Source organism: Branchiostoma belcheri, unplaced genomic scaffold (assembly GCF_001625305.1).
Source record: "Branchiostoma belcheri isolate BF01 breed outbred unplaced genomic scaffold, Haploidv18h27 scaffold22, whole genome shotgun sequence".
Lineage (NCBI taxonomy): Eukaryota > Metazoa > Chordata > Leptocardii > Amphioxiformes > Branchiostomatidae > Branchiostoma > Branchiostoma belcheri.
Window position 1 is genome coordinate 1,105,856 of NW_017803713.1, and position 24,516 is coordinate 1,130,371.

General features: G+C 39.4%; 1 protein-coding gene and 1 long non-coding RNA gene across 2 annotated transcripts; both read left to right on the forward strand.

Moving 5' to 3' along the window:
• Positions 1-153: 153 nt before the first annotated feature.
• LOC109470316 lies at positions 154-2,779 on the forward strand. Its single transcript, XR_002140247.1, has 3 exons — positions 154-324; positions 1,227-1,257; positions 2,710-2,779. It is a non-coding gene; the product is annotated as an uncharacterized LOC109470316 (long non-coding RNA).
• A 2,916-nt stretch (positions 2,780-5,695) lies between these two features.
• On the forward strand, positions 5,696-24,100 carry LOC109470304 (X-ray repair cross-complementing protein 5-like). The gene is made up of 21 exons (XM_019769219.1): positions 5,696-5,829; positions 6,469-6,555; positions 7,036-7,146; positions 7,608-7,682; positions 8,339-8,386; positions 9,115-9,169; positions 11,689-11,785; positions 12,708-12,786; positions 13,550-13,660; positions 14,279-14,358; positions 15,221-15,304; positions 16,010-16,106; positions 17,263-17,377; positions 18,000-18,088; positions 18,476-18,604; positions 19,103-19,214; positions 19,795-19,878; positions 20,843-20,920; positions 22,270-22,376; positions 23,183-23,251; positions 23,739-24,100. The coding sequence occupies exons 2-21, from the start codon at positions 6,478-6,480 to the stop codon at positions 23,856-23,858; spliced, it is 1,818 nt and encodes a 605-aa protein (XP_019624778.1). The 5' UTR covers positions 5,696-5,829; positions 6,469-6,477; the 3' UTR covers positions 23,859-24,100.
• The last annotated feature ends 416 nt before the right edge of the window (positions 24,101-24,516 follow it).

A 24,516-nucleotide genomic window follows, 5' to 3' on the forward strand; every position in this document is an offset into this window, starting at 1 on the left:
AATTGGACTCACCCAAATTTTCGACTGTACAACTTCAGTCTTCGTCAAAGAACGAACAATCCACCGCTTCTGTGACGTCACGCAGATAACACACGTGACTCCGTGAGCAGTGGTTCATAGAACCTTTTCGCACATCACAGCCGGAAAGCCACGTACTGAATCGAACGCTTTTCGAACGAGTTTTCTTTGCAGAGCGTATCACTCCGCCGTCCATAGCAACGCCGTTGCTAAAGACGACGTTTTCGCGGGCGGCGGGCTGAAATTTCATCCGAGTTGTTGACAGCCGATTACATCACCAGTTTCGGCCTCTGCATCAAGATGGCGGTACGTATCAGATGTGTATATCATGTGCTCTCTGTACTAACCATATTTGAGGGGTATTCTATGAGTTTTAGTGTAGTTTTGTGATCAAACTCGGTGTACAGTGAAATGAACAAAATGGCCGCCCTGGACTGATCTGAATTTTCGTCTCATTTGAATTTCGGGGGAAACCCGTTTCGCACTTGATTTTGCATATGACGATATGTGGATAAAATGTGTTGAACCTTTGGCTTTCTCCCATTATGAATATCCTGTTGGTGCGAAGTCTGCATATATTTGCAATTCCATGCCAACTGGGGTCACTTTTTTCTGCAATTTTATGGCTAAACCTCATCGTTTGTCGTTTGACTTTATTTCGGTCAATGTTGAATAATTTGCGTATATGTGCTTCATTTCTTGTAAACATCATGTTGGTGGTAAAATCGTTTCCGGTGAACTAATCTAGTCTAAGTTTAGACCAAGACTCGTAGTCGTTAGATCTTTACGAGGACAGATTGAATTCTAAATACTGTAGTTAATGTTGTACTTGAGTCTTATCGATCACGAACTTTGTAAAAGAAATCATCCCTTCTGTGTGTGTTTGTGCAAAGAATTCCCGCCAACTTTATCACGTGATGTCTGGTTGTCATACAAGAACAACAAAGCTGCATGACTGCTGCAAATTGTTACAATGTCTTGTCATAGTGTCTAAAGTTACAGCAAGACAAGTATTGTACCTTCTATCTAGTGCTCGATGATATTAAAAAGACAGTGCACAATATACATGTTTAAATGCAGCTTGTGACATTTGTAAAAATTATAAATGGTTGAGCATGTATATCAGTGATTATTAAAATAAAGCTAACATTCATTTCAGTATTGAATTAGGAAAAAGATGTCAAGGGGAATTTTTATTTCTGTTTCAGATCATCCTAGGCTTCACCGACTGTAAAATTGGTAAGTATCTGGCAAACCATGTCAAACTCTCTCCTGGCATCTTTAAAAAAATTAGTAGGAAAATTTAAAGAAAAAGTTCAAGGACAAGGACAAAGTGGGAATGCAATCAGGTTATACAGTCACTTACTTTGATAACAGCCCCACTTGACACTTAACACTAAACAAGTACAACCAATACAACTAAGAATAAAAGAACAAAATTGTGCTAGTGTTGGAGTTTGAGGAAGACCCTAGCCCCTAAAATCTACCTCAGATAGCATTGCACCAGGTTTCTTGTAAGGTTGGAGAAATCTTTTTCGAAAGTAAACCAATACTTCTTGTGGATGCCTGTGATCTTTATGTAGAAATGTAAACGAGTTAAAGACAAGATTTGAATGTAAAAGTCAAAGTGGACTTAAATGATAAAGGAAACTTTATTTTGGTTCACAAAAGTTCTAAAACCAAACATAGTTTAATGTTATACTATAGATATTGTTATATTATAGAATCTCTTCATTTAGTATTGTATTCTGCAAGAGTTAACTCTCCAAAATATGATCAAGAGTCTAGTTTTGCTTCTATGCTAAAAGGTTTAAAGGATAGTATCAATTCTGGCACCTGGCCATCCTTTTTATATATGAATACTATTATTCATCAAGAATCCTCCAAATTTATTCCATTTGATAAATACCAACCCCCAGCATGAAAGTGACCTGTTCCAAATTTCTAAAGAAAAAAATCCTGTTGTTTGCAATTTTATTGTTGTGTTAACTATGCAAAAGTATGAAATTTCATTTTCTGATTTTGAAACTTTGGACATTTCTTTATAGCTCTAATTTTTTAGGAGACTTTTTCACGTCTTCCATAATTTTTTTTGTCTCTGAAGGCCAGTGTAGTTATCCTTTTCATATGATAGATTATGCATTGATTTATTCCTATAGCCAATCTGATGATTTAATGCAATTAACTCTGAAATTGCCTTGGTGAGAGTTATTTTAGTGATTCTCATAAACATTTATTTCTGGGGTTTTGGATAAATTGACTTTGGAAGAGTTTGCATAGCTTGACAAAAGATTCTTTTACTGTAACTTCAATATAGTAGACAACATAAATAGTGGTAGCCCCTATGCAATTGTTACTGGAAGTCCCAGTGGGTGGATTGGGATTTCTATACAAGCTGTACAGTCCAAATCTAAATTACTTATTTCTTCTATGCCAACTTCAACATTTCATTCTGAATATTTTAATTTAGTCCATATTGATCAAAATTGGGAAATTCATGATGGTTCAGAAAGACTTTTAACTAGTGAGGATCAGGATGTTAATTTCATAGATGACATTTACATAGGCAGCTTGTCTGCATTGAATAACATTTCAGATTCAGAATTCTCTGATGTTGATAAATGAGTGAATTGGGTTTAATTTGGTGTCATATCATTCTTAATGATTTTTTCTTATTCTTCCATCTTGCAGGTGAAAGTCATGCCCAACAGGATTGTCACCAGCAGGATACCAGGATGTTATATTTAGCTTGAGATTATGGATATATATATGACAAGATGTATTCTGTACAGAGATCTTAATTCCCATTTATTTTGTTTATTGTAATGTTAATACATTTGGGAGCGTATTTAATATTCGATTCAGCATCCAATGTCTACTCTAACTTTCAAGCATGTGTTAAGTAATATATGTACTGTAAAAGATCCACAATGTAATGAGACTTTGATATCACAAGTATTTGATATCCCAATCCACAACAAAATGTACTACTTCGTTATTTGGTAATGAGATAAATGTTAAAGCAACCTTAATGGCTCTTTGGTAATTTTGTGTATATTTGATTAATCAATATAAAGGACAATTAACATGTATGTGAGAGAGATATGTTTAGGGATTTCCCAAGGCCCAGCACTTTTAGAAATAAACAAGTGCTACTCTGTAAAACTAGGGACATGAGGACCTGTTATCTTATTACAGTAAGCAGTACACATGGACTATACATGTAGATTGGATATAACAGATCCAGGATAAACTTACCAATAATCACAACATACAATGTACATGTTGCACTGTCCTGATTAGGGACCATAATTGTTGGGTTATCTTCCATAGGCTACATTTTACTGAACCAGCAGGTGGATACATGTAACTTTTCTAAAGTAACTGTATAAACCCAGTGCCATTCAAATCGAGAAAAACGGATACAATTATTATTCTTTGAATTACCCCAATCATAAATCAATGTGTGAGGTATTCTAGTTCTAATGGTCCGCTTGCTATAATTAATTTTTCAAAGGTCAGGAAGCTACGAGAGTATAATGTTTCCCCGCGTTTAGGCAGACGCTGGTTTCGAGTTTTCAGATCGGCCGTAGCTATCAAGGGACCAGAAACATATATTCTCAGTGCAAAATCAAAAGAACCTGTTTAGATATGAGATGAATTAACACCCAGTGTGGTCTAACTAAAAGTAGTTTAGACATAGATAGACAATAATTTAAATCTAGCGATGTATGGTCATGTATAGGACATGTAGGAGAGGAGCGCGCTCCGTAGAACACACGTAGCTTAGACACCGTACCGGCGCGCCAGGGATGCGCGTTCTATTTGGTGTAAATTTCTGCCTTTTCCTGTAACATGGCCTGACGGAATTTCGGGGGAAACCCGTTTCTCCCTCGAAATCAAAAGTAAGTCAACTACTATCAGAAAGTTTAAGATTTGCTCTTTCTCAGCCAACAAATTTCCTGTTGGCGCGAAATCTGCATCAAGGCGAAAATACACGGGGAAATTGCACTAAAATTGCTTGCCTACTCCCGTGACATGGCCTTACCGAATTTCGGGGGAAACCCGTTTCGCACTCGAAATTGAACATAAGTCAAATATCATCAGAAAGTTTAAGATTTGCTCTTTCTCAGCCAACAAATTTCCTGTTGGTGCGAAATCTGCATCAAGGTGAAAATACACGGGGAAATTGCACTAAAATTGCCTAGTTTCAGGTCATGATATCGAAAGGGGAAAGGTACATTCTCGGCTCCAAAATTCATTGGGAGCAAATTAGGAAGGCTAAATATTATCAATAAGTTACAATAAGGAAGATATGTGATTGTATAATCCCGCGGTAAGCTTTCTTGTGAGGCGAGTCGACGCCCGGAGCCGTGGAACGGACTACTTTCTCTCGCGGAAGGAAAAGAGAAACGCATAGAACTCTCGACGTGGCTTTCCGGCTGCATCAGGGCATTGAATGCCCTGATGTGCGAAAAGGTTCTATGAACCAATTGAAGCTATCCCTGAACATAGACGGGGGGGCGCCACATACTCTCTTCAACCTATGATCCACTGCTCACGGAGTCACGAGTGCCATGTGTCCATATATATAGCCCAAAATAAGTACTGCATCTCTGTTTCTTTACCTTCGCAAGATGGTTACTGTGTATTTTGGTATGTGTGTACAGGTATATATATGGATTTATCGTTAGTTTAGAAGCTTGCTCTGGATCCGGAAAGTCGAATTCAGGGGCTTTTATTTGAGAACTGATTGACGAATCGTCGTGACTTTTCATTGTAAGTGATCCTTGATATAAGTAGATGGCAATTATACGACCAGGATCTAATTTGCATAACGAATGAGGAAATTCTATAAATGATATGACCCAAGATTGGCCTAGGGCCTAGGGTAATTCAAACTTGCGACGTATGTAAATGAGTATGATATAACATCGGCATGTGTTGATTATGTAACGTTGAATAAATGCCCCTAATTCGAATGATTAATGAGAAAATGCCACTACCTTGTGTCGCCCCTTTCCCAGAAAAAAAAACTAACGCCCCCGCTGCAGTCTGCGAAGGAGGCTAAAATGCTTTAATTTTGTATTAAAGGACACAGCAGGTACATTTTATGGATGACATTCTCTGCAGACTAAAAAAAAGGCGGGCCAGAAATCAAGATTCCTACATTTTCACATTTTTTTCATTATTTTTAAACCTTGTGAAACGAGAAATGATACCCAAATTGCGATAAGTTTACTGCCAACTATTACAGCATCCATTTCTTACTGGCCCAACTTTGAAAAATAAAAGTTTTAAATCGATCATTGTAAGAATGGTTTTGATTTAGTGGGAGCATCACACAAACACAGTCACCATCACATATAGAAGGAATGAAATCACTGCATCAAAGTAAAATTTTAAACACAAAACATTAAATTAGAGCCTATCCTCCTCAGCTCTTAATTCCTTAATATATTTATCTGCCATCCACGTCGGCCGCATGGCAAATATGAAGAGGGGGAGGCATAATTTCTAGCTAAATTTCATCTCGTTTATTGCAAAAAAAAAATCTAACCTTAAGTTATACAGAATGTGGCGTCTCAAAAACAAAATCTAACGTTACTTTGCAGGGAGAGAAGAACACTGCCCTGGCGTCCCCTATTGAAAGAGTGGACCATTCCGTGATGTCACTTCCGGTATAAACACATTTGGCGCGGTTCTGGCCTGGGCATGACTTCATACAACAACTGATCAAGGCACAGATCTGTACCTCGCACAGTCTTAGATCTGAATTATCTACATTACTAAGGTTTTTAGCAGTTGAAGGTAAGGAACAACCAGTCAGAAAGTCGGTACTAGCTTAGCTGTACAGCTATATTGTCGATTTGACGAGCTGTCTTTTATCAAGGAGGGAGGGGGGCGTAACTCATATATCATGGAACGTTTCATATTTTTGTGTGCACTACTAAAATGTTAAAACGTTGTGCTTGGAAGCAAAACATGCAAGAAAGAGTGACATCGTGGCAAATGGGCAGCCAGTCAAAATAAAGAAACGAGAGTATAGTTTTGCACCTCAAAATATGACAGCCAAACCGTCACGCCTACTTCATAATGTATATTTTGTTGACTAACTTGTTACAGAAAAAAATTAACCACCTTTTTGTTTCCTTTGAGATGTAACGTTACATGTATTTGATATGATATAAACATAGACAATTTTGATATTTAAATACAAAAATAGAAATGCCTATACATACATATATATATGTTACTACATATTGTATTCGAATATCAAAATTGTTTACGCCGATGGAAATTAAATGAATTTTATTATTATTGCATTATATGTAAAGTGAAATCGTGTACATAATATTTAAGAGTCATTTTTATATCTGTGTCATGTAGATTACATTAATGTGTACTTAACACTGTTCCACCCCCCTACATTTGTACCCCCTCCGACAGACTGTTACCATGGCAGCAGCCCCCCAGTGGTCATACGAGCGAGCGTGGGGGGAGGAGGAAGAGGAGGGGGAGCAGGAGGATGCACAGGTATCATCACGTTAACTTTGCACAATGTGCTGGCACAGCTCCAATTTTAACTTCACTAAGACACTTTGTACAACTTTCCCCACTTCACTTAGGTGAAAATGAGTACTAGTACTTGCATAACTCTGGTTAGGGACGTCCCTCAGATAGGAAGTAAATGGAGGTCCCGTGTTTGAGATTCCACCACAACTTTCAGAAAAGTAGGTGCATGCCCCGGTGTGCAATGGTCCAATAGTCCTACTGTCTGTATGTAGGTGATTCACCTCTACTAGTAGTCACCCATACAGAGTCAGAGGTCTAGTATCAGCTAATATGGCAGAATGATGAGTACTAGTATGATGCATACTAGTACTAGGTATGATCATGGGAGAACAAGACTGCTTGTGTCAGTGGTGAAAATTATCTAACTGACCACCCCATAGGCGGCCACACTGACCAGGAGATCTTTATGTTGAGTTGTTGACAATTACATCTCTCCCCCAGCCTCGGTGGTCCAGTCTGAGAGACAGTCTGATCTTCCTGATCGACTGTTCAGCTTCCATGTTCCAAGAAGAAGAAGGAGAGGAGGGCTCTGCCTTCCACAAATGTGTCAAGGTAAGGGCAATGTTGTACATGTATCTCAGCCACATTATAAAGTTAAACACAGTTAGAGATAAGCATTCAGAACAAATAGCTCTTTACAGGTTCAACTCTTCACTTCTTAAGGCAGTTGTAGATGTATAAACATACATGGAGCTTACATTGTATGATACATATCTAATTTAATTTCCTAAAACCAGCAAGAACAGTTACTCAAGTTGCTTCAGGATTGATTGAGTATCAGTAACTGTTGCTTGGTATATGATAAATTGTAACTGTTATCTTGTGTATCTTATTAGCTGGATGCCATACATGTAGATGCAACAAATAGAGATAGCAAATGTAGGATTATAGGAATACCAAAATTCAAAAGCCTTACATGTCATTGACTATATATACTGTACATGTATGTGCATTTGTCACATTTCATAAATGTAAATTTGCTAAAAGTAACATTCTGTTTTTTGTCTTCCCAGTGTGTTCACAGTGCCATGAGGAACAAGATCATCTCCAATGACAGGGACCTGGTCGGAGTCGTCTTTTTTGCTACAGTGAGTTTTTTTATTATTTTTTTTATTGATTTGTCACATGAAGTCCATGTCCAATTCTCATTATAAGGCCACACCAAGTAAATTTTATGGATGACGTCCTTTGGAGACCCTAAATCTAATGCGAGAGGGCGAAAAGAAAACAAGAAGGGCCCTAAAAAACAAGATGCCTAGATTAGAAATATACTAAGAGACGACAAACGTTAGGACACAAATTGAATGAGGTGACACAGTGTAACAAGCAAGAAGTCTTTTACTCATCATCAAAACAGCAATAAATCAGGTGGAACAGCAGTTGTCGTCTTGTGCTTTGGGGAGATAGATGGAGCAGTTAGCAAGTTTCTTCAAATGTGGCAGCATGTACCAAACTGAATTCCTAAATCATGAATTCCTAAAGGAAGTAATGATTTCCTTGCTTGATGCTTCATAAGCTTTGGTCCGTACAAACCTATTTGTGGCACTGTCGTGACTCTTTGGTAATAGTTACAGGAAGCAGAATTTCTTGTTTTTTTTCTAGGAACAGGCCAAAATCAATGCGCGCGCGGACGTCATCCATAAAATTTACTTGGTGTGGCCTAAACGGTATTGCAATTTAGGTTGTAAGGATGCAAAAATGTACACTTTAACTGTTCATTTAAACTTTCTCTCTACTTTTGCAGAACAAACACAAAAACCAGAGTGACTTCAAGCATGTCTACATATTCCAGGTTTGTCTTCAGTCTGAATCATCAGATAATACACCATGTAAATAGTGATATCATTTTTGAGGACAACATGTTCTCATGTGTTGGTAAATGCATAAATGCATTTTGTACAAAATGTATGTGTTTGAAAGATTTCTTTTTGAACAGGAAGCTCATGATTTAGAAATAAGGAAATGCAAATTGTCTATATCTGTGCTCTCACAAAAGTTGCTGGTCAACCAAATACATGATATACAATCATATAGAATACAACACGGGGTATTCCGTATTGCCCGAGGTATCGATCCGACTCGCGGGAGGGCCGGGACCGAGGGCGATGCGGAATACACTGTGTTGTATTTTATTTATGTCATACCCACCCAAGAAAATGCGCCTTTCAATGCAAGATGAGCCAAAAGTTGTAGCCACTAAACCCTAAAATGCAACAACATCTATTCCAACGTCCGGATTCTGTATTCGAATTTTCGAAATGGGCACAAGCGGGTAGGGCGAAACGCGTTCGAATTGTTTTATGGAAGCGTTCATTAACGGGTTCCGGACCAGGCCGTACCGTAAAGTACGGCCTGGTCCGGAACCTGTTATCGAACGTTATCGCGGTCCGGGTATGATATAAATGTACGTACACTGCTGCAGTAACAGTTCCAGTGTACATGTACAGTATATCTATACATGAAAGTTATCATCCAACATGTACAATGTTATGTCTCTGTACAATTATCCAACCTCCTCAGGACCTGGAAGTTCCTGGTGCTCAGATGATTCTCGAGCTGGAAGAGATTTTTGAAGGTGAAAATTTGCTTTTCAGTACCTGGTGTTATTAATGTGCTTGTTGTATTTAGCCTCTAAGTCAATATTTTCACCGATGTACATGTAGTAGTGTAGTGGCCACTGTATACTATTAAAGGGTTAATGCACCGCCCCGAGGTGTATATGGTGTCATAAATGCATGGTCAGCTGCTATAACCACCGAATAAACCACCGAGTGAGCGAAGCGAACGAGGTGGTTTATGAGGTGGTTATAGCAGCTGACCATGCATTTATGACACCATATACACCGAGGAAAAGGCGGTGCATTAACGTTATTATCATATAGCCTATCCAAACTGACACAATGAATCAACACAATTCCTGTTCAAAACATTAAACCTTTAATATTTACATAACAATACATTCCAAAATATTATAATCATGGTTTGTACTTTAAAATAAATATGGAGATCATTTTACAATAAATATAGTTTACAACTTTACACTTTAGAATTGTTTCTTTTGCAGCATTGCAACTGGCAACAGATCATTTTACAAGATTCTCTGAACAGCATGGCAACAAACAATCATGCTGTTTTGTTTCTTAAACTTTAAGTTAAAGTGGAAGTAACATGGTACGTTAAAGTTCACATAACCGCTAAAAACATGCGACAACTGAGACATACATGTAGACTGCATATCGTAAAACCATTCGATATTAGCCTGTCGATATTACAGTAACAATAACATTAGCAAAACAAATGTAATTCTATTCCTGCTAATCACTTGAAAAAAGAACACACCCACCTTTCAAAAGCTTCACTCCCCACTTGGTTGCCCTTTCAGTAGTTTTTTCAACTCGCCCCTCCTCTATCTCGCCAAGTTGTTGTTCGTTCAGACACGCGAAACGCACCCTGCTGACCTCTGTCTCCGGTGTAGCTTCCAGCGTCTGTTCCTCGACCTCCATGGGTCCAAATATCTCATCTAAATCCGCGTCTGTTATCTCTTCCATGTAGAAATTAGGCAAACTCTCCATGACACAAGAAGGCAAGATGGCGGACCAAAAAAATAAATCGTCTGATCCCTGGCAGGGTTGGACAAGTTTTCAAAAATCCACTTGCCTTATCGGGCAAGTACATGGTCATTTCCACTTGCCCGAACCAACTTTTTACTTGCCCAAAATACGACACATTTCTATGCATTTTACTAGCAGAAAGAGTTTATAATGTTGGATGCTTTATTTATCAAAATTGTTTAAAACTTGGTTAAAATACTGCTGGGGATAAAACTTTGCATCCAAAAAATGTACTTGCCCAATCGGGCAAGTACTGGGGGATATTTACTTGCCCGAACAGTGCTTTTACTTGCCCTGGGCAAGTGGGCAATGGGACTTGTCCAACCCTGCCTGGTCTGATTCAGTCAGGTGATGTGGGCGATACCACTTTTTGTAGGGGTGTCAAAATAAGTATGGTTTTTGCTCTCCCGTTCAAATTCTATCTATTTACATATACATTTCATACTCACACACATTTTAGTTTATATGAAGCTTAAAAAAAACATAATTTTGTCTGACCAGGAAACTGCTATGAATATTAACAGAAAGAGCTGTGTACCCCTATATCATTATGGTTTCACCCATGGTTTATGGAGAATAACGCACGGCTGAGCCATGGTTTATCGGAGAATAAAGCACGGGTAACGGAGGCCTCTGATTGGTCTACGCCACCCGGCTATATGATAATACTGTTTAAAGTTACTGACTGTCCAAAATGGAATTCCAACAAATTATAATTAAACTCAGTCTACTTTCTTTTCCTTCACTCACATTTGCCTGCACTCACATTTATAAAACATGAATGGTTGGTTAAAAGGGCCATAGAAATCTTGAATGCCAAAACTTCTATAGTCCAGTTTGTTATCATTGAATGTGCTTGGTTTGCTTAGGCCTTGGGAAATGTGTTTCAGCCCTGAAAAAATTAGGGTTGGTATGTAAGAAAATCTTTTTTCTCTCCTTTTTTTAGACTTCGGCGGTCTCTTCTCTAGTGGTCCAGCTTGTACAATGCAGGTTAACAATTTTGAAAGTAAAACTTGCATGATAACACTTACATGTATATTTTCAATGTCATGATCACTCAATGTTGGAAAACCGAGTGTAACATCCGTGTCCATAATATCACCAGGGTCCATAATATCGCCACCTTGAGAAATAGTGTGCTTTAAGATATTTTTACTGCAACATACGTACCCTAGGTATGTACATTTGAGGTGGGCAGGAGTGCATACCAAAAGTATGTTGCAGTAAAAATATCTGAAGCACACTATTTCTCAAGGTGGCGATATTATGGACCCTGGTGATATTATGGACACGGATGTTACAATGTTTCATCACTCAGGTGTCAGATCATGGAGCTAGAAAAGGTTGATCAGCTTGAAAAATGTATGTCCCTTGCAGGGGTCCACTAAAAATGGCTTAGGGTGGGCAGTTTTTTCTAGGGTTGTTCGGGAAACAGGAAATACATTTTTTTTCTTAGGCCTCACAAAAGTTTCTCATTTTGCAGAGGATGGAGTTGAGAGGTTTGAGGAGGAGTTTGGACATGGCACAGATTTCTCCATGAGTGAGGTTCTGTGGAACTGTTCCAACATGTTCTCTACATGGTAAGTCAGGGCTTGAAATAATTTTTTTCTTCATACTAGCACTTGTGGAGTCAACATTGAAAATTACAAATGTACCTGCACCAGACAAATTTTTACCTGCACCACACAGAACTCAGAAGTTATGCAGCAAGTTTAAACTGTAATTTCCAACACAACAAATTGGACTCACCCAAATTTTCGACTGTACAACTCCAGTCTTTGGCAAGGAATGAGCAATCCACAGCTTCCGTGACGTCACGCAGATAACACACGTGACTCAGTGAGCAATGGATCATAGGTTGCAGAAAGTCTGTGGTGCCCCCCGTCTCTGTTGAGGGATGGTTGTAATGCCCTGATGTAGATTGCCTCTTTAATCCCTCGTCTGTACAACTCCAGTACTAGTCTTGACAAAGACTGGAGTTGTACAGTCAAAAATTTGGGTGAGTCCTACATGTATTTCTTGTGTTGGAAATTAAAGTATAAACTTGCTGCATAATGTACCAACACAGATGAACTTTCAAGATAACAGAACTTATAAGGTTTGGATCTAACTAACCATTGCCGTGCTTTTTCATACTTCGTAGGTGGTGGTAACACTCTATGCTGGAAATAGATATACACCTACATGTACATGTATTATATAAATCGGGCAGTACATTGACCAGTACAGGTCATATGCAGGTGGACATCTGAAGTACCTATATTTTGATACTGTATTTTATTTTTTTTTGTAACTACTAAGTCCAACTTTTTATCTGTAAAAAAAGATATTTAACATTCACTTCATAATCTTCTAAACAGTAGTATTCAGCAGGGTATTCAGTTACCACAGTACTTTTTTTTTCAGAAAGTTTTCAAAGATGGGCTATACTGATGAAGTAAAAAACATTAATAAGATAGAGTAATTATTGGCTATTGTTTTGATAAGTGTTTGTTCACCCAGCACACAGAAACTTGGTCACAAGAGGCTCCTTCTCTTCACAAACAACGATGATCCACATGCTGGGAACATCAATCTTCAGGTAAGGCCTAGAAAAAAAAATGTTGTTTTTCCTGTTTCCCGACCGAACCTAGAAAAATCTGACCCTAGACTTTTTTTGGGGGTGGACCCCTGCAAGGGACATAAAATGATTAATTTCTGGAGCTGATCAAACTTTTCTAGTTCAACTTTGTCTTACAAATGTACTTGAACCAATTCCTGAGTAAAGAAATGTTGTATAATTGGTTTTCTAACATTGACATTGAAAATAAAAGTGTCCTCATGCAAGTTTGACTTTGTTAAACTGTATTGTATAAGACTAGTATACTATTCACACTGCGTAATCACTGGATCATCCTTAATGAGTTATGGAGCAGTGCCGGAGTCGCGCGATGAAAACAAGTCCCTTCATATCCACTTATTATTATCAGGGTGGGGTGTGGGGGGGAATCAAAAATGCCTGCTGTGTTCAAGCTGGCTTCGACCTTCTTCCCGCCCACTGCTTCAGGGACCCATCTCCACCGCACTCCCCGGAGGGCGGATGTTTCCAGTAAATGCGCAATGTGAATGGGCTATCAGCCCCTTATATGGGGTGTAGTGACGTCATTGGCGGATTGATCCAATAATTAAGCAGTGAGAAAAGTTGTATAGATATCACTGAAGTCTATAAAAAATAGTTACTTCTTCTGTAAATGATTAACAGATTTCAGATACCATACAGTGCAACTTTTTCACATCCTTTTACTCACAGTCCTTGTACAGGCTTTAAAAGATACAGTAAGATGTTGTATTTATGGTGCTTTTAGCGTCAGGCCAAGACCAAAGCCAAGGACTTGGAGGGACTAGGAATCAACACTGAGCTTCTCCACATGAACAAACCTGGGGGAGAACCCTTCGATATCACCAAGTTTTACCAGGTACATGTAGATCTACATGTATAAGCATTGTCATCATATTAGACTTTATGTCATACCTGGGCCGCGATTACGTTCGGCTTTCTAATGTTTCATAGAACGATTTGAACGCGTTTCGCCATAACCGCGTGCACCGCTTTCAAAGATTCAAATACAAAAGTCGGACATTTGAATTGATGTTGTTGCTTTTTTGGGTTTAGGAACACCAAATTTTTGCTCATTTCGCATTGAAAGGCTGTTTTTCTTGGGTGGGTATGACATAAATAAAATACAACACGGTGTAACCCTCGGTCCCAGCCCTCCCGCGGATCGGATCACCCTCCGGCCTTCGGGCGATCCGACCTGCGGTCAGGCTGGTACCTCAGGCAATACAGAATACCCTGTGTTGTATTCTACATGTATATGTACAACTTTTCACTGTATAGCTTCATGTACATTTTGTACATGGTGTATGTATTCCATATCACTGGGGCAGCCTGTTGGCAGCATGTATGATAACTGTTAGAGCCCTATGTGGTAGTTATCACACGGGCCAGAACACCATTATCAAACGTTACTGCAGTGCAGCTATGATATAATTAAAGAATCTAATTCTATGCCTGTTGTTTTTCCCACTATCAGGACATTATAGTCATCCCAGAGGATGAGGACGTCACCTGTCTCCCTGATCCTGCTGCCAAATTTGAGGAACTCCTGGAAAGGCATGTATCCTGTGTACATGTTAGAGAATACTTAAACCTTTACTCTTGCCACTGATATATATTCTACACATAATTAGCCGCAGACATACTGTATATTCTGTATGTAGGATGACGTTATGTACAAATGTACATGTATTTAGCTTTGTTAGATAATAAGTTGTAGAGGACCATACAAAAGTCCCTGTGTACTTCTTATTGAGTCAATAAAGAATTTTTATTATACATTGTACATGTCAGGGTAGAGACGCTGATCTCATAGAATCAAAAGTTACAAATGTTCTTGCAGGGATTCTGATCACAGTCTCTGTCAACAGAATCTTTAATCTGCTTAATATCTGTTTGTAGAATTGATGATTCTTTTGATGCTGTACAATGTATGATACTGAACACAATTACAAAATTAAAATCACAATTAGTGTACCAGAAGATACTCTGATCGGGATCTTTTAACTGACAGACACTCTGATCGGAGTTTCTGTCGATAGATCCAGACACTCTGATGACAATCTCTTACCAGTAGAATCACTGATTCTACCAGATTGGAGTCTCTATCCTGAAGCACGTTTGCATATTATAGTTCAGTAAGAAGATTTTAAACACTGTATTGTACAACCTCTGTTATCTTCATTTTCTTGATACCTTTTTTTGTCAGCAAAGTTTGAAGATCATCAGTGCTTTTGTGTTCATGCAATAATGTTATGAGGTTAATCTTTAATGACTTCTCCCTTTTTTGTGCATGTACATGTATAGGGTTCATTGTGTTCAATGTCTTCATATTCCTTAGATTTAGAGTACAAAATCAGTAAGGTTATCAGAGTGTAATTTTGACTGACTACTTTTTGCTTGTTTTGTGTGTGTGTAGGGTCCGTTACAAGGAGCACAAGAAGAGGACATTAGCACGAGTCCCTCTCAGTCTGGGGGAAGGTCTGGAGTTTGGAGTGGGAATGTATGACGGATTGTACAATGTGTTTATACTTCAGATTTAGAGTACAAAATTAGATATATCTTGCACTCAGGCACGAAATACTTAACATTAAAAATTACTGCATCAGACAAATTTTACCTGCAGCAATTTAGGGAGTGTGGACCTTGCTAAAACTGTTCAAAAACCATTGCCATTGAAGATTTCCATCAGTCAGACTACAATGTAGGTATAAGCATGCAAGTCTTAAACTGGGGCCCACAGGGAAAAAAAAAGACGAAGAGGTCAACCCAAGATGAATCACATGCAAATGATCTAGAGGGACCTACAAATAGTAACATCTGTGTCCATAATATCACCAGGGTCCATAATATCGCCACCTTGAGAAACAGTGTGCTTAAATATATTTTTACTGCATCATACTTTTGGTATGCACTCCTTCACACATCAAATGTACATACCTAGGGTATATATGTATGTTGCAGTAAAAATATCTTTAAGCACACTATTTCTCAAGGTGGCAATATTATGGACCCTGGTGATATTATGGACACAGATGTTAAATCTGACCTACATGTACATGCATATTGTACAATGTATAAATATGTAGAGAGACTGGCCGTTAACCAAACATGCTAAAATGCTACGCCTAAGTAACTCTAAGGTTATCTAAGGTTATGGGCAGAAGTACTAAGAGCCTTTTTGTGTTTCTGTTTAACTCTCCTACAGCTACACGCAGGTCCGAGAAACCTACAAGGGAAAGAAAGTAAAGCTGGACGCCAGGACCAATCAGGAGGTCCGAACCATCACCAAGACTGTGGACTCTGTGAGTAACTGCAGATTAATTCTTATCTTGTAATTATTTCTTCTGTAGCTGTTTACCATAACAGGGATATCAGGGATGAACCAAGTAAAATATTAGAGTTGGGGGAGGGGCATTTTTTATGTTTACCGAAGGAAAACATTTTGTTTTTGCTACGTTTCTTCTTCCATTCCAAACAATGACCTCTGAGCTGGCCAATGACCTGATTTGTTGACGTCCGTTACCATGGTAACTGGTGTTGGGTTACATAATGTTGCAATTTTATAGCAGGAGGGATTTAAACTGACTCCTGTCTGACCATTATATATGAATGTATTTGAGTAAGAATTGACAGAGCAGACCATGCATATGCGAAGGTAAACATTATGCATTTGCTTTGCAAATGTTACCTTTCTAGTTATAAATCTTATTTTATCCGGAGATACATGCAACACTCTTTTACACATGTCCATTATGTGCTCTACTAAACTGCATGTTCAAGTACTGCGTCTGTATGAAACTGTATTTTACACAGTTTTTGTTGGATGTTTGGTCAACGTTGTATCCAAATGTTGCTTCTATAGCTAGCAGACGTTATCTTTTCTGACACAACATTTGAAAACTATAGACGGAATGTCATCCTTGAATACACAATAGAACCTCAAATGAGACGTTCTGCCAAAGTGCTATGCACAATACATTAAGGGTTTCATGCAGGCGCAGTATGTTCTGCAAAAAAAAAATGTACTTCTCACCTCCTATGGTATGCTCTTTATTATTGTGTCTTTTCTCACTCACAGTTGTTACCTCCATGAAAAATGGAGGTGTTGTTTTTGGCGTGTCTGTCTGTGTGTGTGTTTGTCCATGTGCTTGTGTTTCCAGACATTTGCGGCCAACATGACTTTTGAACCTTTGGATGGATTGTAATGATATTTGGTTTGTGGTTAGGTGTTGGGTAGGTCAAGGTCGATTTTGGGCCTCCTGGTGGATGACCTTGGTACTGTAGCAGAACTTCCGGTTTCTGTATCTTCTGTCTTGGACATGCTATGGTCTTGATTTTTGAGTGGTGGATAGCTTTTTCTGCCAGTAATACTGAGTGGTGTGGTTTTGTTTCCCCTAGCAGCTTGTTCTGGAACTGCAGGGGGTCAGAACTGTTGTTTATTTTTCTGCTCATCTGCAGGAGACAGGAAAGTTCCTGATGCCCAGCGATGTGAAGAAAGTGCAGTCATGGGGAGGGCGGGACATCGCATTCGAGAATGACGAGATCGTGGAAATGAAAGTGTTTGACAAGCCAGGTGGGATTTTTTTTTCAAACAGTATCATATTCTAATTTGGCATGTACCTGGCATTGCTTTTTTTATTATGATTACCGATTATTGTTTTTGCTCAGTTTCTTTTTCGTGTTCTTCATCTTCTCCAAACAGTGACCTCTGACCCGAACCAATATTGTGTCTGTTGCCATGGTAACTAGTGTTGGGTTACATCATGTTGCAATTTCATAGTAGGAGGGATTTAGACTCCTGTCTGACCATATATGTGATAAATGCGTTTGAGTAAGAATTACATGTAACAAGGCAGACCATGTGCAAAGGTAAACATTTTATATTTGCCTTGCAAATGTTACCTTTCTAGTTTAACAAATTTGCTGATTTTAAAAAAGTTAGCGCAAAAAGTTATTCCTGGTTACAGGTCAGTCATTGTGATAGGTAAGTGTTTGCCATGCATTGTGAAGTAGCATTTTACATGTACAAATGTACACGTATGTTCTTGGTAAATCTAATGCTGTAAACTGTTTTATCCTCTGCAGACGCCATAACTAGGCTAGAGATTAATTAGGCTACAGATTAATAATTAGGCTATGGATCCAATATTAAATGACGTGTGACCTGTAACGTTGCTGTGTGTCTGTTAAATCAGGTCTTGTGCTGATGGGATTCAAACCCCGCACCAGTCTGAAGCCATACTTCCACATCAGACCTGCACAGTTCCTGTTCCCAGATGAGTCGGTAAGGTGTTCGTGAGTGTGTGAATACACCATCTAAACAGGGCTCAAAATACTTGTTTTCTGCGTACCTGCACTTGGGTACTAGGTAACATTGAAAATTACCTGCACCAGGCAAATTTTTACCTGCACCACTCAGAATTTAGGAAGTATGGATTATTCTAAAAGTGTTTCGAAACCATTATTGAAGCATAATTACCTTTGCCAAGAAGGTTATGTTTTCAGAGGCGTTCGTGTGTGTGTGTGTGTGTGTCTGTCATGGGACACGATAACTTGAGAAGGCTAAGATGGATTGTCTTTCACTTCATATTTTTTTCTGAAAAAATCCGAGAACCAACAAATTAAATTGGGGTGGTCTAAGGACTTTAAGTTTAGCTAACTCTGACCCCAGGTCATCTCCGGGAGTACGCGGCTGTTCTCGGCGCTGCTCCAACGCTGTCTGGCCCGGGACGTCGTTCCCATCTGCAGGTACATCCCACGGAAAAACTCTCCTCCCAAGTTTGTGGCCTTGCTACCACAGGTGAGTACTAAACTGTGTAAAAGTCTGAAGTTCAACAGATATTTCTGCCCCTGGCTTTGTGTTGATTGTCACGTTTTTTCGTTCCATGCATATGATTGTGTGTCAGATACATTACTTATGCAAGAAAAGCATGCAGATGTCAGGAGGGAACAACTTGCTGCACGAAACAAGAAATAACAATTTTTTACTGCATGTATATACTCCTCTCTATTCATGATACATGGACAAGACTTTGAAAGTCTGTGCAAGTTTACATGTACAATCCCTCAGAGTTAGATGTAAAAAAAAGCTTCATATCCAGTCCTAAGATAAATATAAAATACTGTAAATCACAATTTTTTTCACAGTACATAATATTAGTTTTGCAAACATGTCCATTTTTCTTAGACCACGAAATTTTGCTACCGCGAATCTTAAACGATATACAGTAACAAGAAAATTGGAATCTGATATAATGTTTCTTTGCTGACCTGTGTTTTGAACCTGGCTTTCTTACAGAAGGAAGAATTTGATGACAACAACATGCAGTCTACCCCTGCTGGCTTCCATGTCATCTTTCTGCCTTTTGCTGATGACTTGCGGAAACTGAACTTCGAGGACACACCTCGAGGTGAGCTTTGGGATCTTGAGGTTACAGGTTCAAATCCCAGTCTTGTTTGTTTGTTTAACATAACTGGTAAACAGCCTTCAGGAATAACACACCAGTTTTGTAACAGTACTTAGTACAAGCTACGTAAAATTGGGCTGTAAGGTTTGAACCACTCACACTAGTACTTAGAAGGTCCCCTACTCTTTTCGATAAGTGTGGTGAGATCTTTAACATGATTGAGGTGTGGCTGTCCTCAAACACGGGATCTACGGCTTGATGTCCTGTCTGAAAGGGTGTTTTTGAATGAAGCTAGGTACAATGTACTCATTGACACCTGAGTCGAGTGAGAAAATAGGTAAATCCTCTGATACATGCATGATACAACTGTAACAGTGTGGTCCTCCAGGGATTCAAACTGAGAACCTTAAGATTCTGAGTCCACAACCCTAACCACGACTGTCAAGACCACAAGACCACTTTGCCTTGCCACCCCAGACAACCTGGTTGTCAAATTTCTAAACCTGACTTTTTATGAACCTGACTTTGTATGATAGTTATGCCACTGGATATGAAACAGTCTTTTTCCCATGATTGTTTCCAGCAAAACAGGACCAAGTGGACAAGGCCAAAGAGATCATCAACAAACTGAAGTTCAAGTACGATCCCATGAGCTTTGAAAACCCAGGTATTTTACACTCCAGTTCTTGCAAATTATATATGATTTTAATTAATACTGCCTATGATGACTGCGTCATTTTCAAGTGTTTGGCAGAAAATGTTTTTTGATAATAACTAGCTTCAAACCTTGATGGAATTGGCCTGTTTGTTAAGAATTTCAACAGCATTAGTCTCTGGGCAGTGTAAAATGGCATCAACTGGGTCACTTTGGGTCAATGGGGACAGCCTATCTTCACCTCTGTCTTGTCTTGACTTGTACGTGGCCATGCTTTTTGTATAGTTTACTAAGAGGATCACTTGTCTTATATGATTAGAAGACCACTTTTTCTCAGTCCTGAGTGGTCGTCCTAGACAAGTTTTAGTGTATTTTGGATTATGTAATATTCCACGATGTTTGACCTTCATTGATGTACTCTCTAAGTTTGAGTATATTTGAATGTTGTATCTTACACCCCGTTCAAATACAATGCACATCTGGGATCCAATCGCGATTGAATCAGGATTGCCTCCAACCGCTATTGGATCCCGATGCGTTCACACTTGTTGCCTCACATCCAATCGCGATTGTGTTCCTTCTGCACAGGAAGGACCTCCATAATGACCATAATGACCATCGATTATTATTGTATTTAATTTATGTTAATTTATTTATGTTATATTACTTTTTGTATTTTATATGTTATTTGTCATTGTAATTGGGCTCCCTTGGAAATCAGCCCCTTGGGCCTGAAGGGACAACCCATACGTCCTTAAGATGAATAAATAAAATAAATAAAAAAATTTCCTCCAATCGCGATTGAATCCACGTCCCAGAGGTCAATTTGATAATCACAATTCAATCGTGATTGGAGCGCTCATGTTCAGAAAAATTGATCGTGATTGAATTGCGATTGGACTTCAAGCGCGATTCAAGCGCTATATTCGCAACCCAGTCTGAATGGGGTGTTATCTCTGTTGTCCGTATCTGTCAGTGATTCAGCAACACTACAGGAACCTGGAGGCCCTGGCCCTGGACAGGGACGCACCAGAGGAGGTCTATGACTTTACACGTAAGTTTCTCACTGGGTTAGTATCTTCAGCTTTATCTTTGCCGGAGCTCTGAGATGTTATATAAGCCCCGGCTACACCCCCATATAGCCCCTATTGGGGCACTTTAGGGTGGGGAGGCCTTGGTCTTAGGCGGGCAGGCCTCTAGCCTGGCCCGGAAGGACTCAACAGTGTGAGCCATGATTACCGGGCCAGGCAAGGCGTTCCATTGTGGGATTGTGCGGGGGAAAAGGGAATATTTATAGACGTCTGTACGTGCGTGTATGGGTTGGTATTTATACTGATGACTCCCTTGGGTACGCCCCTGAGCTGGCTGACTACACCGGTGGACTTGCCTTACTCCAACAGAGTGGCCGTCAACACAGTATCCTGCAAAAATGTGGGGCTTTTTTATTAGCAGAAAACTAGGAAAGATGCACTTTCAGTTCTTAACAATAATGAAATCCAGAAGTACAAGTATGAAGGAAGTTGCATGTAGATGAGATGATGCATATAGTAGAGCTTTCCAGTCCACAGCTAAAAGAGACATGTAAAATGTCATGAATATATTTTAAAGCTGTAAGACACTAGATCAATTTTTTTTTTTCATAAAACAGACTTTGAACTTTGCAGCCACGGGCTAGAATGTGTGTTGTACATTGCCATTTCATCATGTTACTCATTAAAATAATTAGGGAAATACAATGTTGCAATACATCATATTATAATGAACTTTGAATAACATAGCAAACAGGTTAGGGATAACAAAACCAAGGATCAATACATTGTGTCAGTGTAGCCAGTGTAACTTCTCTTTGTAACAGCTTCACATATAAAAGCTTCACAATTTACATCTTTTTGTATTCCCTGGTGTCCCATTTCACTAGTCTGCTCAGTCACTGATGCAGACTTTTTTATGTCCTACCTGGGCCGCGATTACGTTCGATATGGGTGTTCCAGCCCGTGTGATAACTAGCGGTACGGCCCGGGGGTTCTTAACGCATATGGCCCGGGGCTTCTAAATGTTCCATAGAACGATTTGAACGCGTTTCGCCCTAACCGCGTGTGCTGCTTTCGAATTTCAAATACAAAATTCGGACTTTGGAATTGATGTTGTTGCATTTTTTGGGTTTAGGGACACCAAATTTTCGCTCATTTCGCATTGAAAGGTGTGTTTTCTTGGGTGGGTATGACATGAATAAAATACAACACGGTGTATTCCCCATCACCCTCGGTCCCAGCCCTCCCGCGGATCGGATGGGCGATCCGACGCGCAGTCGGGCTGTTACCTCGGGCGATACGGAATACCCCGTGTTGTATTCTATACATTTTGTATATACAACATGTACAACTGCAGTTTATTCCCAAACAGAACCAGACAAGGAGAGGATTGACCGTCGTGCAGGTCAGCTGGTCGGAGAGTTTAAGGACATGGTGTTTCCTGATGGCTACACACCGGGGGCAAAACCCAAGAGAAAGGTACAGCTTCAGATCAGTCTGTTCGAAATACTGGGTGCATGTGCACCTTAGTGCACCCAAAATGGACCTATACCATTATTACGTCACAGTTTGTTTACCGCAATGAATGCCGGTCAATCAACGTTTATATTATACAGGGGTGCGTAGCGCGGTGTGTGTTTGTGTAGCGTTAGACGATATAAGGCCTTTATACAGTACTACTTTCATCTAATATCACAACTAAATCACCCATTACGGCATGTACGTAATGCTGTGTCAACAAAACTAGACGCAGTAAAAATCAAACATACCTTACTTTAAAAACTTTGAAATGATCTTTATTCTTTAACTGACCGTTCTAGAATGTTCTTTAGAACACTATATAATAATACTGTCTCGTAAACAAACTGTGATAGGTCCATTATAGAGATTTAAAAGCTACAATTTCAGAGCACAGATCAGTGTAAGACTGTGTGATCTGACAACTACACAGAGAAAGGTACAGATCCAGATCGGTAATTCTAGAAGTGTGGATACGTGTACTTAAACTCAGTCTGGTTGTAGCTCAAACTTGCATGTTAATTTTCCTGTATTTGTGCTGGATGGTTATTTCTTAAAAGACACAGGATTAAGCTTAAAAACAGCAAAAGATATGACAAGGGACTGTGCTTTATTTTAATTTCTGGCAGTACCTTACCGAGAGGCTAAGCTTCTGGCCTGAGCATTTATAGACAGAGTACATAGGCAGCTTACTTGTTAAGTGTCCTGCATGCATGTACATGTACACTGTACATTCTTGTTGATGACTGTACATTGTTCTGTTTCAGACTGCAGCAGCTACAGCAGCTGAACAGGTCACAGAGGCAGATATCAAGAGAATGGCACAGGCAGGCACGGTGAGTCAGATACATTATGTATCTTGTACTGTCTTAGAATACTACACGGTGTACTCTGTATCACCTGAGTTACCAGCCCAACCAATCGTGAGTCACAGGTTGCCCAAAGTTTGGAGGGAAATCCAACCTGTGGGAGGGCTGGGACCGAGCATGATGTGAAATACACTGTGTGGTATTTTATGTCATACGTATATGAGAAAACAGGCCTTTCAATGTGTCGAGTTACTCTATCAATTTTTTGGAAGCTGCGGTGATAACCATTAGAGTGATACCAGTACAAATGTAGTTGTGCTCTTTCAGTCAGGTTTGCTTGGTACAAATAATTATAACGTATATGAGGGATGTACATGTACAATGTATATAACTGTCTTGTCAGTTGTAATTTGTAGTTTTGTATGAAAATTCTTTGCAATTTAGATAGTCTCATCCCTGCAGTAAGGTTTGCTTTTTGGTATCATAAATAAAGAAAGCATCATTTTTCTTCCAGCTGGGGAAGTTGACGGTGCCTGTGCTGAAGGAGTTCTGTAAGCAGACTGGGGTCAAGTTTACAGGCAATAAGAAACAAGACGTCATTGATGCCATCTCAGAACACTTTCAAATAGAGTAGTGTTTTGGGGCCCTGTCATGTGCGTCATGATCATACGATTTTTGTACAATACAAAACTGAATGTACGGTTCGAAGCCAAAGGTAGGTTGGCCATCAGTATTTCTGACCTGTTACATGATTGTGTACTTATCCAGGTACTATTATGATCATGTAGTCTTGTAGGGTATAATGACTGTAGTATACAGTTCCTGAACTTACTATCATGAAAGTTCATCTGTGTTGGTAGTTACATGTTTGAAGTTAAAACTTTTGGTCCAACACAAAAAATTCTCTCACCTAGAGCTTTCGATCAGTCACTCTGGTCTTCCTCAGTAGACTGACCCAGTGAAACTTGTCATGTGGCTTCTTTGAAGTGTGACGTCAACACTGGGTCAAAGGTATCTGGTACTAGTGGTAGACGATGTTGGCCCCCGTCGTGGTTCAATGAAGGGTGATGGGCCCTGATGTCAATGGCTTCCTTCACCCCTCTCAAGAAATAGTCTTGTTCAGTGTGTAAAATCCTTACAGTGTCAAGTGAAACAAAATGTCCGGGTGACTCTATATGTGGATGTGTGGATGTGAGACACCCCTGAACTGGCAGAGCTAGGCCGTGTATGTTCTTGAAACCTGGCTTTTAGAGACATCTCTACTGAGGAAGACCAGAGTGACTTGTCGAAAG

Excerpts from the sequence above, each read along its gene's own strand:
- LOC109470304 (XM_019769219.1), top strand. The coding sequence starts at position 6,478 with ATGGCAGCAGCCCCCCAGTGGTCATACGAGCGAGCGTGGGGGGAGGAG. Across the intron at positions 11,786-12,707 it reads TCCAACATGTTCTCTACATG|CACACAGAAACTTGGTCACA; the intron begins GTAAGTCAGGGC and ends TTGTTCACCCAG. Across the intron at positions 13,661-14,278 it reads ATATCACCAAGTTTTACCAG|GACATTATAGTCATCCCAGA; the intron begins GTACATGTAGAT and ends TCCCACTATCAG.